This window comes from Canis lupus, chromosome 21 (genome assembly GCF_048164855.1).
Source record: "Canis lupus baileyi chromosome 21, mCanLup2.hap1, whole genome shotgun sequence".
NCBI classification, from domain to species: Eukaryota; Metazoa; Chordata; class Mammalia; order Carnivora; family Canidae; genus Canis; species Canis lupus.
In genome coordinates this window covers 43,617,094-43,639,688 of record NC_132858.1, presented here as the reverse complement: position 1 = coordinate 43,639,688, position 22,595 = coordinate 43,617,094, and the positions used below count along the sequence as shown (strand labels likewise).

At 42.2% G+C, this 22,595-nt stretch overlaps 1 protein-coding gene across 1 annotated transcript in view; it reads left to right on the top strand.

Annotated features, from left to right (window-relative positions):
- The first annotated feature begins 254 nt into the window (after positions 1-254).
- The window catches only part of SLC26A3 (solute carrier family 26 member 3), a 34,560-nt gene continuing 12,219 nt past the window's right edge, over positions 255-22,595 (top strand). Inside the window, exons 1-11 of the mRNA XM_072791577.1 lie at positions 255-374; positions 8,588-8,804; positions 9,516-9,655; positions 10,879-10,989; positions 11,252-11,424; positions 12,935-13,099; positions 14,947-15,099; positions 15,522-15,604; positions 19,238-19,385; positions 19,493-19,606; positions 19,722-19,799. Coding sequence (XP_072647678.1) covers positions 8,674-8,804; positions 9,516-9,655; positions 10,879-10,989; positions 11,252-11,424; positions 12,935-13,099; positions 14,947-15,099; positions 15,522-15,604; positions 19,238-19,385; positions 19,493-19,606; positions 19,722-19,799 — 1,296 coding nt within the window. The 5' untranslated portion in view covers positions 255-374; positions 8,588-8,673. The remainder of the gene's footprint in view (positions 375-8,587; positions 8,805-9,515; positions 9,656-10,878; positions 10,990-11,251; positions 11,425-12,934; positions 13,100-14,946; positions 15,100-15,521; positions 15,605-19,237; positions 19,386-19,492; positions 19,607-19,721; positions 19,800-22,595) is intronic.

Genomic DNA, 22,595 nt, shown 5'->3' with positions numbered 1-22,595 from the left:
TGTAAATCTCTGTAAACCAATGAAACACGCACACACACACACACACACACACACACACACACACACAAGTGCAATGAGTGGTATAATCTCAAAGAACTTGAGGAAGCTGTCGTCACCATCCCTTCTGCTGATTGGAGTCTCAAAGGTCAAGACCACATTGGAGTCTTTCCATTGTTGTAAAAGTTAATGAAAGTTAATTATTAAAGCTGACAGGTAATTTCCCCACTGCCTTACATAACCTACATATAGACATCCCCATACATATGGATGCAATCAGAGCCTATAGATCTCAGTGGATGGACACTTCTGGAAACAGGACTACTTTGTCTCAGAAATTTCCTGCTGCCGCGGAAGTGTCTCACTGAGCGTACCAGGTAGGAAATAAATTTACACTCATTTGACTCAAACTGGTCTTCTATTTCTTGAAAATGGTATACTTTTCTGATCAAAACCCAGTTAGAAGTTACAGTTGCATGGGAAGGAATGAATGATTCCATTAACAATAGGTTTAAAATGTCTGCCCAGAGCCCTAGCAGTTTGAAACAAATATTTGAGTAGACTTTGATTTGACCAAATAAATTGTGTGCATTGTTAAGCTGTAAATGGCTTTTTCAACAATAGTAGAGGTTTTTGCCTTAATTATTCACGTAATTCCTTTAATTCCAGACCCAAATCTGAGTTTATAGGTAGACCATCTGTTCTGAAGGTTGGCAAATAAAGCAAGCTTTTAGGAAAGTTTTTTTCTAGGAGATGGAGTCATCTGTCAGAAGGTGTTGAGAAAGGTCTTTTGGTCCAGAGGCGAGGGATTTATCTGCCAGACATCCCAGAAAATCCAAGAAGGGATGGGTGCGGTTGAGGGGGAAGAGAAGAGGGAATAGAAGCAAGTAGGATAGAGAGTGGAAAAGGAAGAGAGAGAGAGAAGAAAATTGTCAATGGAAAGTAGCAAAGTGCCATATGCCACGAGTAATGTACCATGCAGGGGTACTGATCTTATGGATTACCAGTCCTAACAAGACAAAATTTATTTCATTCATTAAAATGTCAGGAAGAAGGTCACACAGCAGTCTTTATATATGCCAGTGAGAAACAATGTATTCAATTCATTTGACTAAAATAATTCTCTTTTCCCAAGTAAAATTGTCATTCAGAGAAACAGTATAGTGAGAGCCACATAAAGATCATTCCTATTGAGAAATTAGGAGGCAACTATTCGATTTCAGAAACAAGTCATTTACAGTGGGTTACTACATACCTTGCCTCCTCCATCTGGATAAATGAATGAGTATATGAATAAATTAGCCAATGCATCAGTGTCTACTAAATGGCTCATATTCAACCTTGAAATGAAACAGTTCACAAAATGAGAATGGATATTATTTACTAGAATACATAAGTAAGACCTTGGTCCCATTTGTCTCCATGAAGAGCATCTTTGGTTCTCCAAACAGAAAAAAAGAAGAGCCTCTTCCAGCCTCTGTTTCACTTTGTCAGGGAACAAAGTAGAGAATAAACCAATTCATTTCAAGGAGATTAAATTCCAGCTACCCAGGCTCTGTAGTTTGTGTCTGTGATGCTGAAAGTGGGGACACAGAGGGAGGGGCTCCATGCCCAAAGGCAGGAGCATGACATGCCTCAGCTGGAGCTCTTTGTTCCCCAGCTTTGACTCTCTTGGGGGTCAGGGCTAATGGCCCCCCTCGTACATCAACATGGCAGTAAAGAGTGTGTTTCAGAGAGAACCACTCACAAGACCTGACTTCGTTTCCTGGCTTTGTCATTTGCTAGCTGGAAAGTCCTGTATCTTCCCGGATCTCAATTTCTGCATCTGGCAATTGGTGATAATAAGGTCTACCTTCTCTGCCTATCTCCTAAGACGAAAAGTGAAAGTACTTACAAACCTACAAAGCCTTTATAGAAACCCCAAGGATCCTCTCTATTCTTCTGTAGCCTCCTGGGCCGGAAACTCCTTGCTAGGGCATATTTGCTCATTTCTCTAGCAATGTAGCTATTTGGCCAACAAAGTCTTCTTTTCCAGTTTTTGGATCACACTCCTTTGAACGCGATTTTCTTGTTCTCTGCTGCTTTCCCATCATCTCTCCCAAATGCTTCTGCTCTTTCAGATCTAACTCAAGACCCTCAGTTCCTTCATGAAAGCTTTCTCAACTCCAACCCACGTTCGTGGCCCTTCTTCTTCCAATCTGTTATCTGTGCCAATCACTTTGGGCATTTCCCCTGCATTTATATATACATAAACTTTGGAGTTTGGAGTTTGGAGTACATCATTTGCCATTTATATCTTTTGTTCACAGTCCAGTTTATTTAAACAAACCTTTTTGGGCAACTACTCTGTGTTGTATCCTATGCAAAGGAAAAAAATTGATTAAAATTTGGGACTTACCCTTGGGAAACTTACTGGTTCTCTCTGGGGTAAGAAATTTGTAAACAAATAATGACAGAGCAGCACACTATGGTATAGAAAGACATAGAGGGACGCCTCAGTGGTTTAGCCCCTGCCTTCAGCCCAGGGCGTGATCCCGTAGTCCTGGGATCGAGTCCCGCGTCGGGCTCCCTGCATGGAGCCTGCTTCTCCCTCTGCCTGTGTCTCTGCCTCTCTCTCTCTCTCTGTCTCTGTGTCTCTCATGAATAAATAAAATCTTTTTTAAAAATACATAAAAGTATGTATAAGAAGGAAATGATTAACTCTTTCTCGGGAATTCCATGAAGGCTTTACCACATCCTCTTATCTTATACAACTATGGTAGAGACAGAGTTCCTGACAAACAAGAGGCTGATAAATGCTCGTTGAAGGAAAGAAGGAATGAGTCAATGATCAGGGACAGCTGAGTATTTTTAAGGGTGAATTGGAATTCGCCTGGTGTTGGAAGAGAAGAGCATGGATAAAAGAAACAACCGCGAAGATATGGAGATGTTAGGCATGGAGGGAGAGAAGTTGAGAAGCTTAGGAGATGGCCAGAGCCAGTCTGTGAAGGGCCTCGCCTGCCAAGCTATGAAGCTTAGATGGGTACATGCTTTCAAATTATGTCAAAATAAATCAGTGAGAGTGGGAACCTGGTAATTCTGGGTAAATGCAGGGGAGACATGAAGTCATAGAAGAGTCGGTGGCACTAACGTTTTCAGACAGGTTCCAGTAGACTTTTGTCAAACGCAGTTGTAAGTTGTCAATATACACAGTCAATATAAACTCAGTCGTGAGGCCATTACCTCTGCAATTAGAGCTAAAGATTCTCTTGACAACAGCTCTACTTGCAGTCTTGACAACAGCCCTACGGGGAAGGTAATGGTGTCCCCCTCTACCACTAGGTAAACAAAAGCTTGGAGGGCTTGCCCATAGCAACAGTTAGGCAGGGGCGAAGCCAGGTCTACTTAGCTGCCAGACCTCACTCTTTCCTGCTCCACCTCCTAACTACGTTAGGTTTGACTTTGTTTTTCAGCCTTGTGTCCAAGGATAGTAATTGTGAATAAAAAGAATTGTCAATAACAGCAACAACAATAATAATAATGTTTAGTGCCTGAACTAAAATTAAGCTAAAGTTAAGTTCCTAGAAGATATTAAAAGACTGCTATAGGGGCACCTGGCTGGCTAAGTCAGTGGAACATGCCACTCTTGATCTCGGGGACGTGAGTTTGAGCCCCACATTGGGTGTAGAGATTACTTAATTAAGTAAATTAAAAATAAATAAATAAAATGCCAGTATGAATTAATATAAGTCCCGTAAACAAACTTCTTGAGTAAGCAATGCAAGATACCTGTTATGTTCTTGCTCACTATGGACACTGAACTAGAATTGTATGAATTATCAATATCATTTTGGCAAAAAAAAAAATTCCAAAACCTTTTCCTTTGGGCATCTTGCCTTGGCACCGTCTGGGGGGCCTACTTGCTCCATGTCCTTGGGATCCTCACCCTGGTCCCATCACCCTTAGTTGCTTTCTATGTCACTTTATCTCCTCTCTCCAAGGAAAGACTCTGGCTTCGCAGACTATCTGGAAGCGTTTGTGAGATGCTGATAGCTTTCAAAAGATCATCACTAAAATACAGGGGAGAAACAGGAGTGTTTTTCATGTTCTCAAAGTTAATGGACCCCATTGTTCCCTCCCAAAGAAATAGTCCAGGATCAGATTTACTATATAGCTTATTCATTACCCTGCTGTTTCAAAAGTGGCTGAAGCACACAGCAATCACAGCATTTAACCAGAAATCCTTGCCTGACCCAGCCTCTGACCCCCTCTGACCTCTCTTTATCAATATCAGCGTGGATCCCCCTCCCTCCCACCCACCCCAGCCCAGTTACGCCTAATCACCATCCTGACCTTCTCCAGTTCTGGTGCCACCACCTCCTTGCCTTCAGCCAGTTTGACACCAACCAGAACGTGGGCCTTTATACGGCCTTAATTTCTGGTTCATCTTAGGCTATTGACTGGGGTCCCTCTTAAGGTGCTCACTGGAGCAGTTACTCTGCTCTCCCTCCTCCTAGAAGTATAGCTATCAAGACACAGCTGTATTCCCCCCATCGTCCAAGGAGCAATTCTTCATATTGACTTCTTCTGGTTTTCCAGTGACTGGCACAGGGGTATTTGGAGAGCCAACTGAAGGGTGGGGTCTCTGAGCACCCACCCTGTGCAGCAGTGGTAGAGGTATCACCTGGGACCGGGGAGGAGCTGGGAAATGCTCTGAATGCCTTCTTGCCTCCCCGTTTCAAATTAGCACTTATTAAAGAAAGCTACTAGCATGGCTTAGGAGCATCTGGGTTCAAATGAGCTGTTTCCTAGCAGAAAGGGCCGCCCTCTGAGAGACTAGAACAGATTAAATGCCAAGGAGTGGAAAAGTCAAAGCCATTAGACCTTGATTCAGTGGAGGGGGCAGGCACCGTGGAGGTGCCCAGGGAACTGGAAGTCAGGCAGTAACACTCAGTGCTTGGCAGTGGGTTGGAGATGGGCGGAACTGGGCATGGGGTGGGGTTGGGGCGTAATACCTATGACCATCCCTAATCACTAGAAACATCAAAAAGTCATTCATAAACCAGAATAGTTAAATAAAAAAAAAAAAAACCTGAACTTCAGAAATCAATCCCAGGATTAAATTTCTACTCAAAAATAAATAAATAAATAAATAAAAGGCAAAGAAAGACAAGTGTGTATGACTAAGCCTCAGAACCAAAGTATGCAGGTATATGTGCACATATGTGAGTATGTTTGTGTATATTTTATATATATATATATATATCTCATAAAGGTGAAAATAATTTTTAAAAACACATCACAGAAAAGGAAATAAAAGTGGAAATGTATAAAAACAAGATTTGGAGTTCCAAAATTATTAGGAGGAAAGATGCCTGAGACTAAATTTCAATCCTTTAAGAGCCACTGACACGGTAAGACACCCTGAGGGCAATTTGAGGCACGAAGATAAATCAGAACATGAAAAGGTATAGGTTAGGATGGCTGTAATACTTGAAACTGGAATTGCAATTCTAGGAACCAAGAAAAAATGTTTTCAAGAATTTCTGGGAGAAGATAATCTGTTCAGGTTAAAAAAAAAAAAAACAGTTAAAAGCAAGTTGCTTTTGAATTCCTAACTAACATAGATCATGCTGAAGAATCCCAGAGAGGATGAAATGGAGAATGAGGTTAATTTATGAGTGTCTGGAGCTTCTCCAGGCAGAGGCACAATCAGAGTGGCAGATTCAGTGGCTCAACAAATTGTGTGCTACATGTGGACGAGGAGGCAGCAGCTTTGGGAGCAAAGATAGCAATAAGAGAACAAACCACAAGACTGGAATGTGGCCGCAAGGTCTCTTTCTCTAAATTCTGGAAAGTTCTTAGGTTTGTTTGTTTGTTTTTCTAAAATCTGGACAGTTCTGCTTTTTTTTTTTTTAAGAGAGAGAATGCGTGTGTGAGCCAGGACTGGGACAGAGGGGGTGGCTGGCAGGCAGGCTCAGAGGGAGAGAGAAAGAGATTCTTAAGCAGTCTCCATGCCCAGCAAGCAGCCTGACGCCAGGCTCAGTCCCACAACCCTTGAGATGATGACCTGAGCCTAAACCAAGAGTCAGACACTTAACCAGCTGAGTCACCCTGGCACCCCCTGAGAAGATTTTTAAGCTGCCCTGATTCCTGACCTTGAGCACATTCCCCTTGCAGTGAGTGCTCGGGTGAGAGGAGGAAACATTTTCCAATCTGGGGCAGGATGGCAGGGGCCCAGCCCCTAGATCCAGCTGGAGGCATGATGGAACCCACTAAGAGCCAGCCAAGGTCATCCTCAGGCAAGGAAGCAAAGTAAAACAAGGTTATTTCTACCATCACTGTCACTGGCAAGACAAACAAACAAAAAACAAAACAAAACAAACAGAAAACCATGTCTTAACAGAGAAGAAATATCCAACAGCAAAAGGAAGAAAAGAAGTACTTTCTTGAGAAAGAGCTAATGAGTTTTTCTGAACAACTTGGTGGAAATATGAGTAAAGCAACAAAATAGTGGAATCTATTTTTTTTTCTTCTGTCCATGGCAGCATCTGACAGAACAAATGCACAGTGCTGGAGTCTTCCATCCTAAGGTTGGCTAGGTTGGCTACCTCACAGGATGAAAGCCGTTCCTGAAAGATGCTCCAGACAGCCTTCCCAGGAGATCCAAGGTGTCAAGAGTCATTGACAGGGATTAGGTCTTAAATGTTAATGGCCCAGCTGTACTGTTGGTAACTGGCAAAGAAGGACAAAACTCCGTGCTATGCGTAGCAATGAGTAGCAATGCTGCTTTGCGACCATTCTTCTGACAATGAGGAGAACCGTGTGGTTGGTGAGATTTGGCACTTGGAACCTGGGGTGGAGGGATGATGGAGGAGAGAGAGAAGAAGCAGGGAAAGCAAGCAGCTTGTTGGGGTGGAGGAGACTCAGAACGAACGGAGGGGGTCTCACCGTTCTAACAAAGCTCCAGGATACCCCAAATTCTGGAGGTCAAGCCAGAGGGTGAGGCAAAAGCATTCCATGGTGGTCAGACATAACCGGTAGAGAGGATTTTAGAGGGGAGAGAAATGGGTGGTCAAAGACAGGACAGGTGGGACAGAAGTTGGGGCCAGCATCTGACTTCTGGTTGTAACTTGAGCTCTGCCAACAGGCTGGAAATCCCTCGAGCTGTGAGAGGGCCTCATAACAAGGTACAATCTAGTTGGAGATCATTCAATTAATAACTGTGATTGAGGTCAGGGAACAAAACTCTGGGTATTATGAGTAGTAATACAGCAACAAGGTTAGAGGGGAAATGCCAACACTTAGCTGGAACGGTCTTCACTTACGTTCACGTTGGACAACAGAGAAGCTGCGTGTCATAGAAGAAACAGCAAAGAAATGTGAAAGGAGGTTGTGCGTTTGACACCCTATGAGCTCCTGAGGAAAAGGACTCAGAGTTTTGTGGGGAAGGGTCTGCTATTATTTTGTCATTTGTAAGAAGAGGATGGTAATAAGAATCGTAAGTGCCCTTGAGAGCTGTGAGGGCTGACCAGGTAACGTGCATTAAAAGATTTTGCAAAATTGATCTCTTAAGCATAACAGAAACAGGATTGAGATAAGGACAAAAAATGTAAACATCTGACACAGGAAATGCAAATAGTTAGGATATAAACTATCACTTAGCGAAAGTCTACAGTGCGCCAGGCCCAACGCTAGGTGCCTTGAAAACACTTTCATTTACTCTTCATACAACGTTGAAACTTGGGGCGCCTGGGTGGCTCAGTGGTTGAGCGTCTGCCTTTGGCCCAGGGCATGATCCCAGGGTCCTGGGATCGAGTCCCACTTCGGGCTCCCCATGGGGAATCTGCTTCTCCCTCTGCCTGTGTCTCTGCCTCTCTCTCTGTGTCTCTCGTGAATAAATAAATGAAATCTTTAAAAATAATAATAATAATACCCTGAAACTTGATTCTTACCAGCTCAATTATATAGACAAGGCTCGGGGAGGTTAAGCAAATTGCCCGAGATCTTCTCATAAGATGTCACTAGTGAAGTAAGTAACCAAGTAACATTTCGCGTAATAGTTTCCTCAACTATACATTAGAAAACTCTCCTAGAAACAATAGAAAAATAAATGGGCAAGATCCTTGAGGATCACAGATTTCAAGCATTTCCTAGGTCTTCACAAAAATTCAGTTGGGGAAATGGAACAGTCTTGACTGCCGTGAAGAGGCAATGAGTAGATTTTAAATTTAATCTGTCCCAGGACTCCAATGCCATCACCTTGGAAACGTATCTAAGAAAAAAATTAAATTCTTTTCTTAATAAGATCTCACCTTACAAGTTTAAAAAAAAATGCACTCCCTGATTAATAAGCTGAGTCCATCTCTATTGCTTTTTGGTGATCTTTTAGGAATAAATAATAAAAGCCCTTGTTTACTTACCCAAAGGAGCTGTGTCCAGCTCCTTGGAGTCAAAAGTGATATCACTGTCTCAAAACACAATCTAGGTCCCTTAATCCTGCCTCTTTTGATCTCAAAAGGTGGTAACATTCAGTTCGGAGATCACTCATCTGTAAATTGCATCACATTATCTCCGAGTTATTTAAGAAGCAAGCTCTGTTTGGTTTCAGGCATTTGAACCTGCTAAAGGCAAGAAGAAGGTTTGCCACATAGTTCCAAAGGTCTTCCTCTCAACGCAGCCGTCTGAGAAAGCAAAATGATCGAACCCATTGGGAATCAGTACGTGGTAGCCAGGCCGGTGTACTCTGCAAATGCTTTCGGGGAAGAGCACAAGAAGAAACAGAGACATCACAAGACCTTTCTGGATCATCTCAAAGTGTGTTGTAGGTAAGCTATTTTTTAAGGTACGAGGGTATGAGGAGTAAGTAAAGCACTTGCTTCTAACTTTCCAAGCTCTCCTTTTGGCGTTAGCCCACAGCCTTCAGGGTCTTCTTATCTTTGGTTTCCAAATCTCCTACTGCCTGCCAGAGCTGGGAAGGAAACCTCTAAAATGAACACCGTTTCAGCTCTCAGCACCATCTTTCCATATGCAAGCACTAATAAATGAGGGCAGAGGAAAACTCTCAACTGAAATGTTATAAAATCCAAGCTGAGGATGACAGATAAGCTCTACTATGGCTGAAGACAATCAGCATTTTTCTTAAAAAAAAAAAAGAAAGAAAGAAAGAAAGAAAGAAAGAAAGAAAAGAAAGAAAAAAGGGGGGAAAAAGGAAAAGAAAAGAAAGAAAGGTAGAGAAAAGAGAATCCTTTGGCAGTGACCAGGGGGAGTCAATATGGGTAAGGAGGCGAGGGTTAGTGGGAAGGGTATGGAAAGTGGTAATTAGTTCTTTTTTTTTTTTTTAATTCAATTTGCCAGCATATAGTATAACACCCAGTGCTCATCTCATCATGTGCCCTCCTTAATGCCCATCACCCAGTTACCTCATCCCCCCATTCATTCTTGAAAATGGTATGATCTTTACTGATTTTCCACTAGAATTAGGTGCCAAAGTTAAAATTTGGTATGATTTAACTGAGTGTGGCTTTCAATGTTTTCAGCTGTTCCACACAGAAGGCCAAGAAAATTGCCCTGTCTTTGTTTCCCATAGCATCTTGGTTACCAGCCTACCAGATAAAAGAATGGCTACTCAGTGACATTGTTTCTGGAATCAGCACAGGGCTGGTAGCTGTCCTGCAAGGTAACTTTTTTTTTTTTTTTTTACTGAGAGATAGTTCCTATATCAATAGAGTTCATTCTTTAAATGTGTAAAATTCAGTGTTCTCTGACATATTCACAAGGTTTGCAACCATCACCATGTATCCAGTTCCAGGACATTTTTTACCACCAGCACCATCCCTACACCCTCTTGTCCATTAACAGTCACTTTTCCATTACATCCATCTATCTCCCTGGCGACAACTTCCTGTCTCTATTGATTTGCCTATTCCGGGCATTTCATATAAGACAGAATCACAGACCATGCGGTGCTTTGTGTCTGGCTTCTTCCCCTTAGCATCATGTTTGCAAGGTGCATCCATGTTGCAGCAGGTAGTTCACCTCTTTCCATGATGACTGCTACCATTCTACAGTGTGGATAGACCATGCTTTGTTTATCCGTTCATCAGCTGATGGACATTTGGGTTGTTTTCACTTTGTAGCTATTAGGAATACTGTTGTTATGAACCCTTGGGTACAAGTTCTCATATGAACCTGTATTTCAGTTCTCCTGGATATATACCTAGTGTAATTGCGGTCACATGGTACCCCACTAGCAACATATAAGGGCTCAAATTTCTCCACCACCTTGTGAACACTTGCTATTATCTGCCTTCCTTATGGTAGTCGTCCTAGTGAGTCCGAAACGGATCTCATTGTGGTTTTGATTTTTATTTCCCTGATGTCTAATGATGTCCAACATCTTTTCAAGTGCTTACTGGCAATTTATATATCCCTGGAGAAATGAATCTTTCACACATTTTAAAATTAGGTTGTTTTCTTTTTATTGTTGTTCTTTGTCCAAGATACAACTTGCAAAAAATTTCTCCTCTTCTGTGGGTTGTCATTTCACTTTCTTGATAGTAATCTTTGAGGGACATATTTTAAGATTTTGATGGAGCTCGATTTATATTTTTAATTTTATGTTTTTATGTTTTAATTTAAATTATGTTTTAAATTTTTAAATTTTAATTATGTCGGTATCATTCTAAGAAACCATTGCCTAATCCAAGGTCATGAAGACTTACACCTATGTTTTCTTCCAAGAGTTTTATGATTTTAGCTCCTATATTTACATCTTTGATCTATTTGAATTAATAAAGTAACTTATTTTTAAGGTACAATCTGAAACACTTGAAGAACTCAGTGAGGACTTTTATGATTCCCCTTACATGAAATAAGGACCCTAATGCTGTGTATTTACAGGTTTAGCGTTTGCTCTGTTGGTTACCGTCCCCCCAAGCTATGGATTATATGCGGCCTTTTTCCCAGTTATAGTCTACTTTTTCTTGGGCACTTCTAGACACATCTCTGTGGGTAAGTGAATTTATTACTTCCATTACCCACACACTACCAATTCTAAGTTGTGCATAATACAGGACAGCAGATATAGTTTATTGTAAGAATTGGTACTAGGTAAAATTAAAAAAAAAAAAAAAAGAATTGGGACTAGGGGGTGGGGCAAGGGAAGGAGGGTGGAGCTACAGGTGACAGTCTTTTTATCCTCTACATTATGGTTAAAAGACAATTGTGCTTCAGGAAGACATATATTGACTACAATGCATCCTCTATTAATTAGGTCCATTTCCAGTTCTGAGTATGATGGTGGGAGCAGTAGTTGTGAGATTAACCCCAACGGCCAGTACAGCTGCTCTGGAAATCTCTAATAGTTCAATGAGTAATGATTCCTCAACCAATGAGTATAAGGTGATGGTAGCTGCAACGGTCACAATCCTTTCTGGAATCATTCAGGTGAGTGCTTTCTCGTGTCATCGGCCCTCCCCTTGCTGCTTGTCCTCACTGGTACACATCTTTCTGTCCTGTCTACTTCCTGCGACCCCTCCCCACTCTTCCCTTGGCTTGCCTTCCTCTCTCAGGGGCCCACAGGACATTAGAAAGGCCACTAACCACAACCAGAAGTGGAGGAGCAGACCCACGTTGCATAGATGAGCACACGTGGAACTAGAGAGAAGGAGAAATGGGAAGAGGGAGGCACCAGGGGTGAGGAACGAAATGCTGAAGTCAATAAAATACTTAGAATTAATAGAGTCACTAAACATAATTGTCTGCAAGTAATAGTGACACTGGTATCTTTGGAACTTTTTTCTTTCTGATAGCTCGGGGCCTGTAATCTAGTTGGAAGTATCTGGGGTTTAGCACCTTGAACTGTCCATATCAAAGATTTCAGGAAAGCTGAAGAGGATTATGCAGGGGCAAAAGCCTCCCTCCCAAGCCACACCCCTGACACCATTGATCTTGAATAGTAAATAGTGAACAGTGAAAATGTCATGGATTCCTCAAGATGTTGGCTAAGTTTTTGATGAGTGGTATTATTGGTTAACACCATTCCTTAAAAAAAAACAAAACAAAACAACCATTCCTTAAAGAAAGAGGAAGTCAATTTAAACAGGGACATTGGGGATCCCTGGGTGGCTCAGCGGTTTAGCACCTGCCTTGGGCCCAGGGTGTGATCCTGGAGTCCCAGGATGGGATCCCGCATCAGGCTCCCTGCATGGAGCCTGTTTCTCCCCCCCCCTCCATAAATAAATAAAATCTTTAAAGAAAAAAATAAACAAGGACATTAATGTGTGTCCAACTGACAGAAGATATGACCGGTGCTTCTCTGAATCCAGTGACTTAGCACATCCACGGCTCTGGCTGCATTCCAGAGACACTATGGAAAGGCAATCCAGGGATTCAAGGGAAGGAAAATCTGTCCATGCACTTTACTGCTAAATCCTGATGATGCTTTGAGGGGATTAATCACTTTGGCCCCCAGTTAAAACCGAGCACTTCTGAGGTTCAGTACACAGTCATGTGCTTCTTAACAAAAGTCAAGCAACTCATTTGAGAGAATATGAATGGATGCTCACCCATGAATGCCATAGTAGCCAGAAAGTCACTTAAAATAACATGGGACAATTTATGAGGGCTGATGCTAGGTAAGGTATATGGGAGAGTCTTCCAAAGATACAGCACCTTAGAGGGCAGGAGGGGAGGAATAATCTTGGCATTTCTTTGGGTGTATTAGGCTTATATGCTATGTGAACACTGTGACATTCCACCTTGGGCGCAGGATGGGGGAGGGAAGGAGAAGGAGCAACCCAGACCTCAAAGTATTCTGGGAGGCAAGGACATCTGCTCCTCTGAGACATTTACATAGAGGCTGAACCTTTACATTTGAATCATTTCAATTGCTGGTCCTCTAGTTGCTGGAGTGCACCTGTAACACTACCAAAGGCCTTCACCCTTCTCTTTCCAGCTGCTCATGGGTGTCCTGCGGATCGGGTTCGTGGTCATCTATCTATCTGAATCCCTCATCAGTGGCTTCACCACAGCTGCGGCTGTGCATGTTCTGGTTTCCCAGCTCAAATTCATGCTTCAGCTGACAGTTCCAGCACACACGGATCCATTTTCAATTTTCAAAGTAAGTAGTCCTTTTGCCTAGAAAATTTCGAAATACATGAACTATACCATCCTCATTTTGGAAGAGCTTTCTTCTAATGCTTTCAACGTGGAGCTTCCCAAATATTTCCCAGAAATCAACAGGTTGTGAAATTTAGTCACATTAACAAAAAAATCAGTGACCCAAAGAAGTACACTAAATATCAACCACACCTACCATCCGGCTAATTCGAACAATGCAAATTAAGCATCATGTCTCTGAGATTTGACTCTTAAGCATTATTTAAAAGAAAAAAACCGAAGTTCACTATTAAAGGCTTTACTATCCTGTCCCATTATTCAAAAATCTCCTCAAAATCTTATTGTGAAAGAAATGTGCCGAGTGATAGTTTCCCTATTTCTAAAAAGCAGGCCTTGTTCTTTTAAAAGTGAGGTTCTTCCGACTCTTTTATGGTTCCCTGTTTATAAAGCAAAAGGAAATTAGCCAAAACGTAAATAGGACAGTGGTTCTTCCCTCTTCCAGAGGATGTGCTGCAGAACGACAGTGTTCGTAGTGCTTCTGACTTTGAGTTCCCTCTTTTTGTCTTGCTGAGTCTAGCTAAAGGTTAGCCTGTTTTATTTTTCTTTTTCAAAAATCAGTTCTTAGTTTCATTGATCTTTTCTATTGTCCTTTTAGTCTCTATATCATTAATTTCCACTCTGATCTTTGTTATCTCCTTCCTTTTATCAATTTCGAACTTATTGGTGCTTCTATCAAGACAGTCTTTGAGAATTGAGACAGCGTTTGCTCCATATCAGAACCAACACTCTCTCACTCCCATCCAGAGCTAGTCTAGAAGTGGAGTGTTCAAAGAACAATCTGAGATCCAGTTTGGGCCTACTGGAGCTATCAGATCCCATGGATATGGAATCCAACTAGCTTCAAAAATTAAGATCATAAACAGTGTACCATTAGCCAGGAAACAAATTTCCAAAAGTGGCACAGAGAATAAACTAAGAACTGTGAAAGGTATTAACCTAAAAAATAAAAATAAAGGCCGGGAATTAAGGAGATACATGCTAAGAAAATTATCAGGGAACAGAGGTTATTCTCTGGATATAGCAATGATGCTGACTGTAAAATAATGGCCCACGAGACTTAAGAGCAGGAGACACCAGTTGTAAATATGTGAAAAGTATCCAGGGAATTTCGACACCAGCCAAGGAGATTCCCAGTAAAAATGCCAAAAGCAACTCTAAACGAACGTGGTGCCAGTGCTGTGCTCACTTACCCTTCTCATCTCTCCATGTTAGCGTCTACAATTACTCATTCATGGATAACATGCACAGAATAATCACTCTTCCATCTATGTCAGTCCTTCTTGCCTCAATGTTTCTTTTAATCTGTTTGGAAATAATCAAGTATTGCATCCAAATTATACATTGATAGAGCACTTGGGGAAAAAAAACACAAATGAATAAACGAACAAACAAAATGTAGAATCGGACCTATAAATACAGAGAACAAACTGATGGTTGCCAGAGGGGTGAGGGGGTGGGGGGTTTGGGCAAAGTGGGTACAGGGGAGTGGGAGATACAGTCCAGTTATAGAATAAATATGTCACGGTAATAAAGGCACAGCATAGGGGGTATAGTCAATGACATGGTGATAGACTTGCATGGTGACATATGGTAGCTACACTTGTGATGAGCACAGCATAACGTCTAGAGATGTCGAATCACTATATTGTACGCCTGAAACTAATATTGTGTGTCAACTATACTCAAATGGGGGTGGGGGGAGGTCGTAAAAAGTAAAAACAAAAGAGGTTCTTAAAAAGAAAGAAAAAAAATATAGCACTTGGCTGTTTTTCACTTTTATAATTTTAGGTACTGAATTCCGTATTCACACAAATAGAGAAGACTAATATTGCAGACCTTGTGACATCCTTGATTATCCTCCTGGTTGTTTTTGTGGTTAAAGAAATAAATCAGCGCTACAAAGCCAAACTTCCAGTGCCCATCCCCATTGAACTCATCATGGTAACTGATCATCTTAAGACTCTCTTTCATAATTCACTAGTCTCCTGTTTCTATGTCACAAACCCTTCACCACTTGCAAATCAGGAAGTTTTAGTGGGGCAGATGCCATCTCTGCAGTTTCTGGGTGTGAGATTTAGCATGGCTTTCTCTTTGTACTGAATTAATGACTTCCCCTGGTGACTTGAGGTTCATCCTCTCCACTTGCGATGAGGACGGCACAGAGAGCAAGGCCTCAGAAAGGTTGGCAGACCCCTCAGGGCTGCGGTCCTTAACTCTGGGCTGCGGTCCTTAACTCTGGTGGCACAGGAGAATGGCCTCAGGACTTTTTTCAAGAGTAGCAAAGCCTGGGCTTGAGATTCTGATCTAAGAAGACTGCGAGTTTTATCTCAAATTTCTAACTTGGGCAATTTGCAACTTTGCAGACTGTGATCGCAACAGGTGTGTCCTATGGCTTTGACTTCGAAAACAGGTTTAAGGTGGCTGTGGTTGGGGAGATGAACAGAGGGTAAGTGTGTCTTTCTGACGGTGTCTCCAAGCACTGACTAGACAGGGAGCAGTAGCTGGGGAGGACCGCAAGCCGAAATGCATCCATCCAGCCCATATCCCTCCCTGCCTCTTGGGAGGACCAGGAAGGTGCTACTCCCTTTCTAGAAAGGAGCCACAAAGGCTCTGCAGTTCTTACTATCAGAAAGTCTGTCCTTGTAGAAGAATACACCAACCAGATGAGCAGGGATTCACAGGCAGGTAAAAGCGAAGCAAAGTTAAAAAAAAAAAAAAAAAGTCAAACCTGCCTGCTTCTCTTCATAAAAAAGTAAAAAAGGAACCAAATGCAACCAGATTTCCTTGTCCATAAATTACTATAAACAATATGTAGTGTTTTGTTTGAGGTGATCTGAGCCAAGTTCTGACAGTTCAAAAGAGACGCAGAAGGAATACCCGTAGCCCACTGCTTGAACAATCCGGATAAGCACGCTCTGTCCTTCCTCGTGACCAAATTCAAAACAAGGCCAGGGCGACATTGAACACTGCAGAAGGATGGGACGTCCGGTTCATGCAAGTACTTTGAAAATGCATTGATTGCATTGCATTTATGGGATTGAGGAGAGATGCCCAGTTTTGTGCTTTCTTCTCTCTGTCCTCAGAGCAGAGCATCAATTTCTTCCAATTTGCTTACCAAGGACAGGTTGTGTTCCTGTTTTTTTTTTTTCTTCAAGATTTTATTTATTTATTCATGAGAGACACAGAGAGAGAGAGAGAAAGAGGGAGGGAGGGAGAGAGGCAGAGACACAGGCAGAGGGAGAAGCAGGCTCCATGCAGGGAGCCCGACATGGGACTCGATCCCAGGTCTCCAGGATCAGGCCCTGGGCTGAAGGCGGCGCTAAACTGCTGAGCCACTGGGCTGCCCTGTGTTCCTGTTTAAAACAAACAAACAAACAAAAGACCTCCCTCCCTCCCTCCCCCTGCTTAAGGAGTATTTGAGAATTCCAGGAACCAGCATTTAAATGCATCATTGACTTTAACCAATTCTTTTAAAAAGCGAATATATGTCTTTTGAAAGCAAAAATACTTTGATCAGCAGATATTCATTTGTTACACTTAATGAATCTCAAGCACCACTTTTCATTTAAAAGGTTTTTAAATAGGAATTAGTCTGAAAAAAAAAAGGAATTGGTCTGAAACTGAAACACTATTTCTGGGATTTCTCTCCACCCTGCAACTTGCAAATGATTACACTTTATTTAAAAAGTCTTTGGAGACATAAACTACATAGATAGACACAGATAGGTAGATATAAAATTAAAGAGGATCTTACTCAAAGGATTTTGTAAATAAAACATAAACATAAGATCACTGGGTTACAATCTTAGAGACTTTACTTACTTTTTGGGGGTTAAATAAATCTTGAATGTCAAGGGACCTCTCTTCACAGTGTTTGCGGGGTGGGGAAGGAGTAACTCACATTTATCAATCATTACACTCCCAGAGAGAGTGTAGCCTGGTAGGCAAGCTCACCTGTTCTGGAGGCAGAGTGCCCGGGACTTAATTCTGAGTTACTTCTTGATCTTGGGCAAATAACTAAACTCTATGCCTCCATGTCCTTGGCTATAAAAAGGGGGCTAAACATAGTAGCTATCACACTGGATTTTTGTAAGGATCAAGTGTGTTCATATAAGCTACATGCATACTTAAGCACCTGCCCTGCAATAACCGTTTACATGGCCTTATTACTAAGTTAGCATCTAAATTAGATACTAGGCTCTTTAGATGCTTTTTCCACTCCAGTTTTGTCTGGGTGATTATTGAGTGGGCATTTTAAATTTCTGATGAACACCAATAGAATATAACTGGAATTCTTGCTAATCTGCTAAGATATGACACCTTGGAAGTGATTTTGTGAAGTCACACACAGGGCTGAAGGAAAGTGATCATTGAAACAGTAAAGGAGACATGAGGACACATTCAGATTCCAGAGGGATCCTGCTATAATAATAGCTATAGGCACTGCTATAATAATTAACTATAATAATAGCTAATAGGCACTTCATACTCTTACAATGTGTAAAGAATATTCATGTTCATAATTTTGACACACACACAAGTTATGAAGAAAAGAAAATGAGTGTTATTATCTTCCCTTTACAAATGAGGACACTGGCTCGGGGAGGGCAAGTAACAGAGCCAGGAAATGAATCCTAATCTTCAGATGGTAAATCTCCATCACACTTCTCTGTCCATGGTATTTAGAGGTTCGAAATAAAGAATAACAGCAGATTTCTAGTTAACGTGGTATCAAAAGCAAATTTGAATTGTATCATCAATTTTGGATTTATTTTTTTAGAAAACAAGATTCCAAGCTACCCTTCTGGTTCGTGGTACTGCTTCAAAAGCTATAAATATATTGACACATATTCATAAAAACATGAACAGCGATTAAGAAAGAGTTGAACGGATCCAATAAACTCACTCTCAATAAAACTTAGGTCAGAAACACATGTCTACAGGAAGGAACTGAACATTTCAGTAAATTGATGTTGACTCAGAGATACTTGTACCTTTTATAACACAGTAAATATCATTTAACTGTCCTAGCTTCGTGGGGCATAAACACAGAAGGATCTTCTGAGTTGAATGTTTCCCTGACACTGTGTCACTGTAAATGCCCTTCTCCATCAGGGCCTCAGTTGTCTCCAGCAGTACTATGGAACCCAGGGCAGAGTCCAAGGCCTGTCTGTTTGCTAAGGGTTTTCCATGGAAGGTATTGCTATCAATGGAGGGAAGACTTTCTCGCTTCCCTTGTCTTTAATTGTGTTTGCTCAAAGACCTTCATCCATGGCTAACTATTGGAGGGATTGCGGGTGATGCTTTTCAGCCCAGTGTAACAATACAAGTGGGATCTAAGACATTTTGCTTGAAGCTTATAGGGATATACGTGTACATTATAACGTGGCTATACTAGCAAAATATCAGATGCACCGCTATCATGGGATTGGACTTACATTCTTGTATTAAATTCAGGCAGCATTGCTTTTCAACAATAAGATAACAGATTCCAAAGTTTGCAGTGGTGCTAAATTCTTGCTAGTCATGCTTCAAAATGAGACAAAACTCAGCCTAGACTGCGTTCACTCATTGATTTGCCCAACAATTATTGACCACCTGATGTACGCCATGAAGAATGCTCAGTCCTGCTCATAGAACAATGAAGTAGTCACAGTCCCTGTTTTATGTCTGGGTGGAGTTGGGGGGGGTGCAGGAGGGATCCCAAAGGGAGCCATGCAGAGCTGGAGAAGCACAGAGAATACACTTAACTGACTCTGGTGGTGAGGGAAGACTTTCTGGAAGGAGGGCTGAGGATGAGGAGAATGGTTCAGGCAGAAGGAACAGCAAATAAGCTTCCAAGGTGAGAGTACAGATGATGCCCTTGAGAAACAAACAAACAAACAAACAAACAAACAAAAGCTTGGTGTGGCTGAAGCACAAATTCTAGGAAATGATAGTGATTGAACAGGAGTGGGGGTGGGAAGGGATAGATCAGGGACCTTGCCAAGGATTTGGGGTTTTCCTGAGGGTAAGTGAATGCCAACTGAAGGTTTATTAACAGGTTAGTGATGTTCAAACTTCCTCATTTCCTTTTCAGATTTAAGTCTCCCATCACACCTGACACGCAGATTTTGCAAGAGACCATTGGGGACAGCTTCGGCATTGCGATCGTTGGCTTTGCGGTGGCCTTCTCGGTGGCCAGTGTCTACTCCCTCAAATACGATTATCCGATAGATGGCAATCAGGTAAGTTTACAGCCCATGCTGGGTCTCATCAGGCACCTTTATTATTTTGTGTGCATCATACCAACAATGCCACTTCTAAAAAAAATTCCTCTCTGTTCTCCTGCCAGGAGTTAATAGCCTTGGGATTGAGTAACATACTCGGTGGATCATTCAAAGGCTTCGCTTCGAGTACTGCCCTCTCCAGATCAGGGGTTCAGGAGAGCACTGGAGGCAAAACACAGGTAGGTCAGCCTCGTTGTGGCAGAGAGGGCCAAGGGCCATCCTGGTGTTGGGATGGGTGACTCTGAGCCCGGGTGGAAAGTCAATTTTGTGATGAGAATCTTTTCATCTCTACAGATTGCTGGGATTCTCTCTGCGGTCATCGTGCTGATTGTCATCTTAGCCCTTGGATTTCTTCTGGAACCTCTACAAAAGGTAGGGCCCGTCTCTCTTTGAGTATTCTTTCTCTCTCTCTGCTTCTGGCAGAGAAGGACCTGGTTCTTAAGCTCTGGAAACACAAACTAAACAGGAAAGGAGGGAACTGCAAATTCTCCAGTACTCTTCCTAGCCAATAGTCCTGGGCCAAAAAAAGTTTTTTCCCCTGACAGCATTTTATGAATGCCCCAACTCCCTTATCTATTCTACTCTCCACCTGTTTGTAACCCCCCAAAATAATTAATGTTTAGACAGAAAGACACCCCAGCACTGTAGCTTCAAAGTGAATTGAGGGAAGTGAAAATCTCCTAAAGGTTGAGGTAATGAGGGCCTCTATCAAGTTCAGAGAGTGGTGCTACCAGCCTCACAACCCGTCCTTAGGAATCCACCCTGCAGCTTCCAGAGTTTGGTTGGACTCCTAGACCCACTCTGTCAGATTGCAGGATGCACCAAACGCCACACACAGACCTCACACCGTCACCCTCTTGCTCCTTTGTCCAGGTCTCCTGAACCATGATTTTCGAGGTTTTGGGTTCATGCTTTGTAAACTACTACAGCACCCAGATTAAAGAAATAAATCAAATTTATTTAATTATAATTAAAATTAAATAAAGCAGACCCTGGAAAACAAAGGATCTTTAGGAAACATGGTAAATACCTTGTTCTGGTGCTACACGGGGCACTGGCTCTCAAGTCCTATAGACCTACTTCTGATCCGGGCTGTGTCACATTTGTGCTCTTAGGCAAATTACTTAACCTCTGAACCTCAAGTTCTCCATTTGTAAAATAGGCAGGGAAACAGTGCCCGCCTCACAGAGTCACTGCGAGAACTAAATGAAATATTGCACACAAAGGACTTAGTCCAGGGCCCAGGACAAGCACCTTGATAAAGGTAGCCATTATTGTTAATATTATTATTATATTGTTATTATTCTACAAACATTATATTACACTTCTCACTACAAAGGACACAGAGAGGGATCCCTGGGTGGCGCAGCGGTTTGGCGCCTGCTTTGGCCCAGGGCACGATCCTGGGGACCCAGGATCGAATCCCACATCGGGCTCCCAGTGCATGGAGCCTGCTTCTCCCTCGGCCTGTGTCTCTGCCTCTCTCTCTCTCTCTGTGTGACTATCATAAATAAATAAAAATTGAAAAAAAAAATTTCAAAGGACACAGAGATAGGACATGAGCCCACAGTGTTTCTTGGTTGATATCTAGGCCTTTTTCCTGGATGGTTGGTAGCTGGAAAGTAAATCTAGTCCCAGGTTTCTGGACTAACAGTGAGGTTATCCCAGAGAGCCTCAGTGACCAAATCTGTCTTAAAGCAATGAAGAGTACCTTTTGCTGAGAATATGCATTCTCCACAGGGTAACCTACTGATTTCCAAAAGAATGGCATCAGAGGAATCAAGGAGTCACCACCAAAGAAATAGAATACTGTCTATCTCAGTAAAAATAAGTGCACACACAACCCCCCATTACAGAACTCTGCCCAATGGTGCTTCTTCCCAGTGTGCACTTGGGCTCTCCCTTGCCCGTGTTGAGTTGGAGAACCTCGAGAAGTAATTGCTGGTTAAAATCCTCTCTCTCTCATGAATAAAGCACACCCAGGGACATTGTCCATGATGTGAATCAAAGCCCTTTGACAAAGGATCCATGTGATGAGTTCTTAGAGCATTGTATCTGCAATACCTGCTTGACCGGGATAGCTGGTTTGCTTCTCTTTATCATGTGAACTATGCAAAATAACCCACAATAATAGCTAATGATAAATGTCTCCTGGGTGCTGATTAAGCATCAGCAGTTCTCAGCACTTTTTTTTATTTTTATTTTTTTTTATTTTTTATTTTATTTTATTTTATTTTTTTTTATTTACTTATGATAGTCACAGAGAGAGAGAGAGGCAGAGACACAGGCAGAGGGAGAAGCAGTCTCCATGCACCGGGAGCCTGATATGGGATTCGATCCCGGGTCTCCAGGACCGTGCCCTGGGCCAAAGGCAGGCGCCAAACCGCTGCGCCACCCAGGGATCCCTCAGCACTTTTTTTTAAAGATTTTATTTATTTGAGAGAAGGCACCAGTGGGAGGGGCAGAGGGAAAGGGGGAGAGAGAATCTCAAGCAGACTCCCTGCTGAGCATGGAGCCCAACTTGGGGCTCTATCCCAGGACCCTGAGATCACAATCTGAGCTGAAACCAAGAGTCAGATGCTTCACTCACTGTGCCACCGAGGTGCCCCAGTTCTTAGCATTTTATATGTATTTAATCCTTTCCATCAAATTCAGTTTGGAGACCTGGTTCTTGATAAAATGATCTCCCTTTTCCTTTCTATGGCTTCTCAGTGCTCTGTAATCTGTACTCTTAATGGGCTCTGTTGTGTCTGTATTTCAATGACAAACTTTCAAAATTGCTGTCCCTGTGGAACACTGACCAGGTGAGAAAAAAATGTCTAATGAAAAGAGAAATGGTATGCCTCTTCTGCAGGTGGCACCTGACATATTTTGTACCCAAGTCCCCCAACGGAGGAGACATAGTGTACAGATTCCTGTGAACGCCTCACCCAGCCACCACAGCAGGGACATCTTATGATAGCAGTAGTACGTTATCAAAACCAGTACAGTGACACTGGTACCGTACTGTCAACTAGATTACAGACTCCACCCAGTTTTCAGCATTTTGTAACTGGCGTTCATTTGTTAACCATTGTTTAACCAGTTAACCATTGCTAAACTGGCGATTTCCTTTTCAATGTCATGGAGACCGAATATAGTCTTCTAAACAATGGCCTCTCTTCTTGC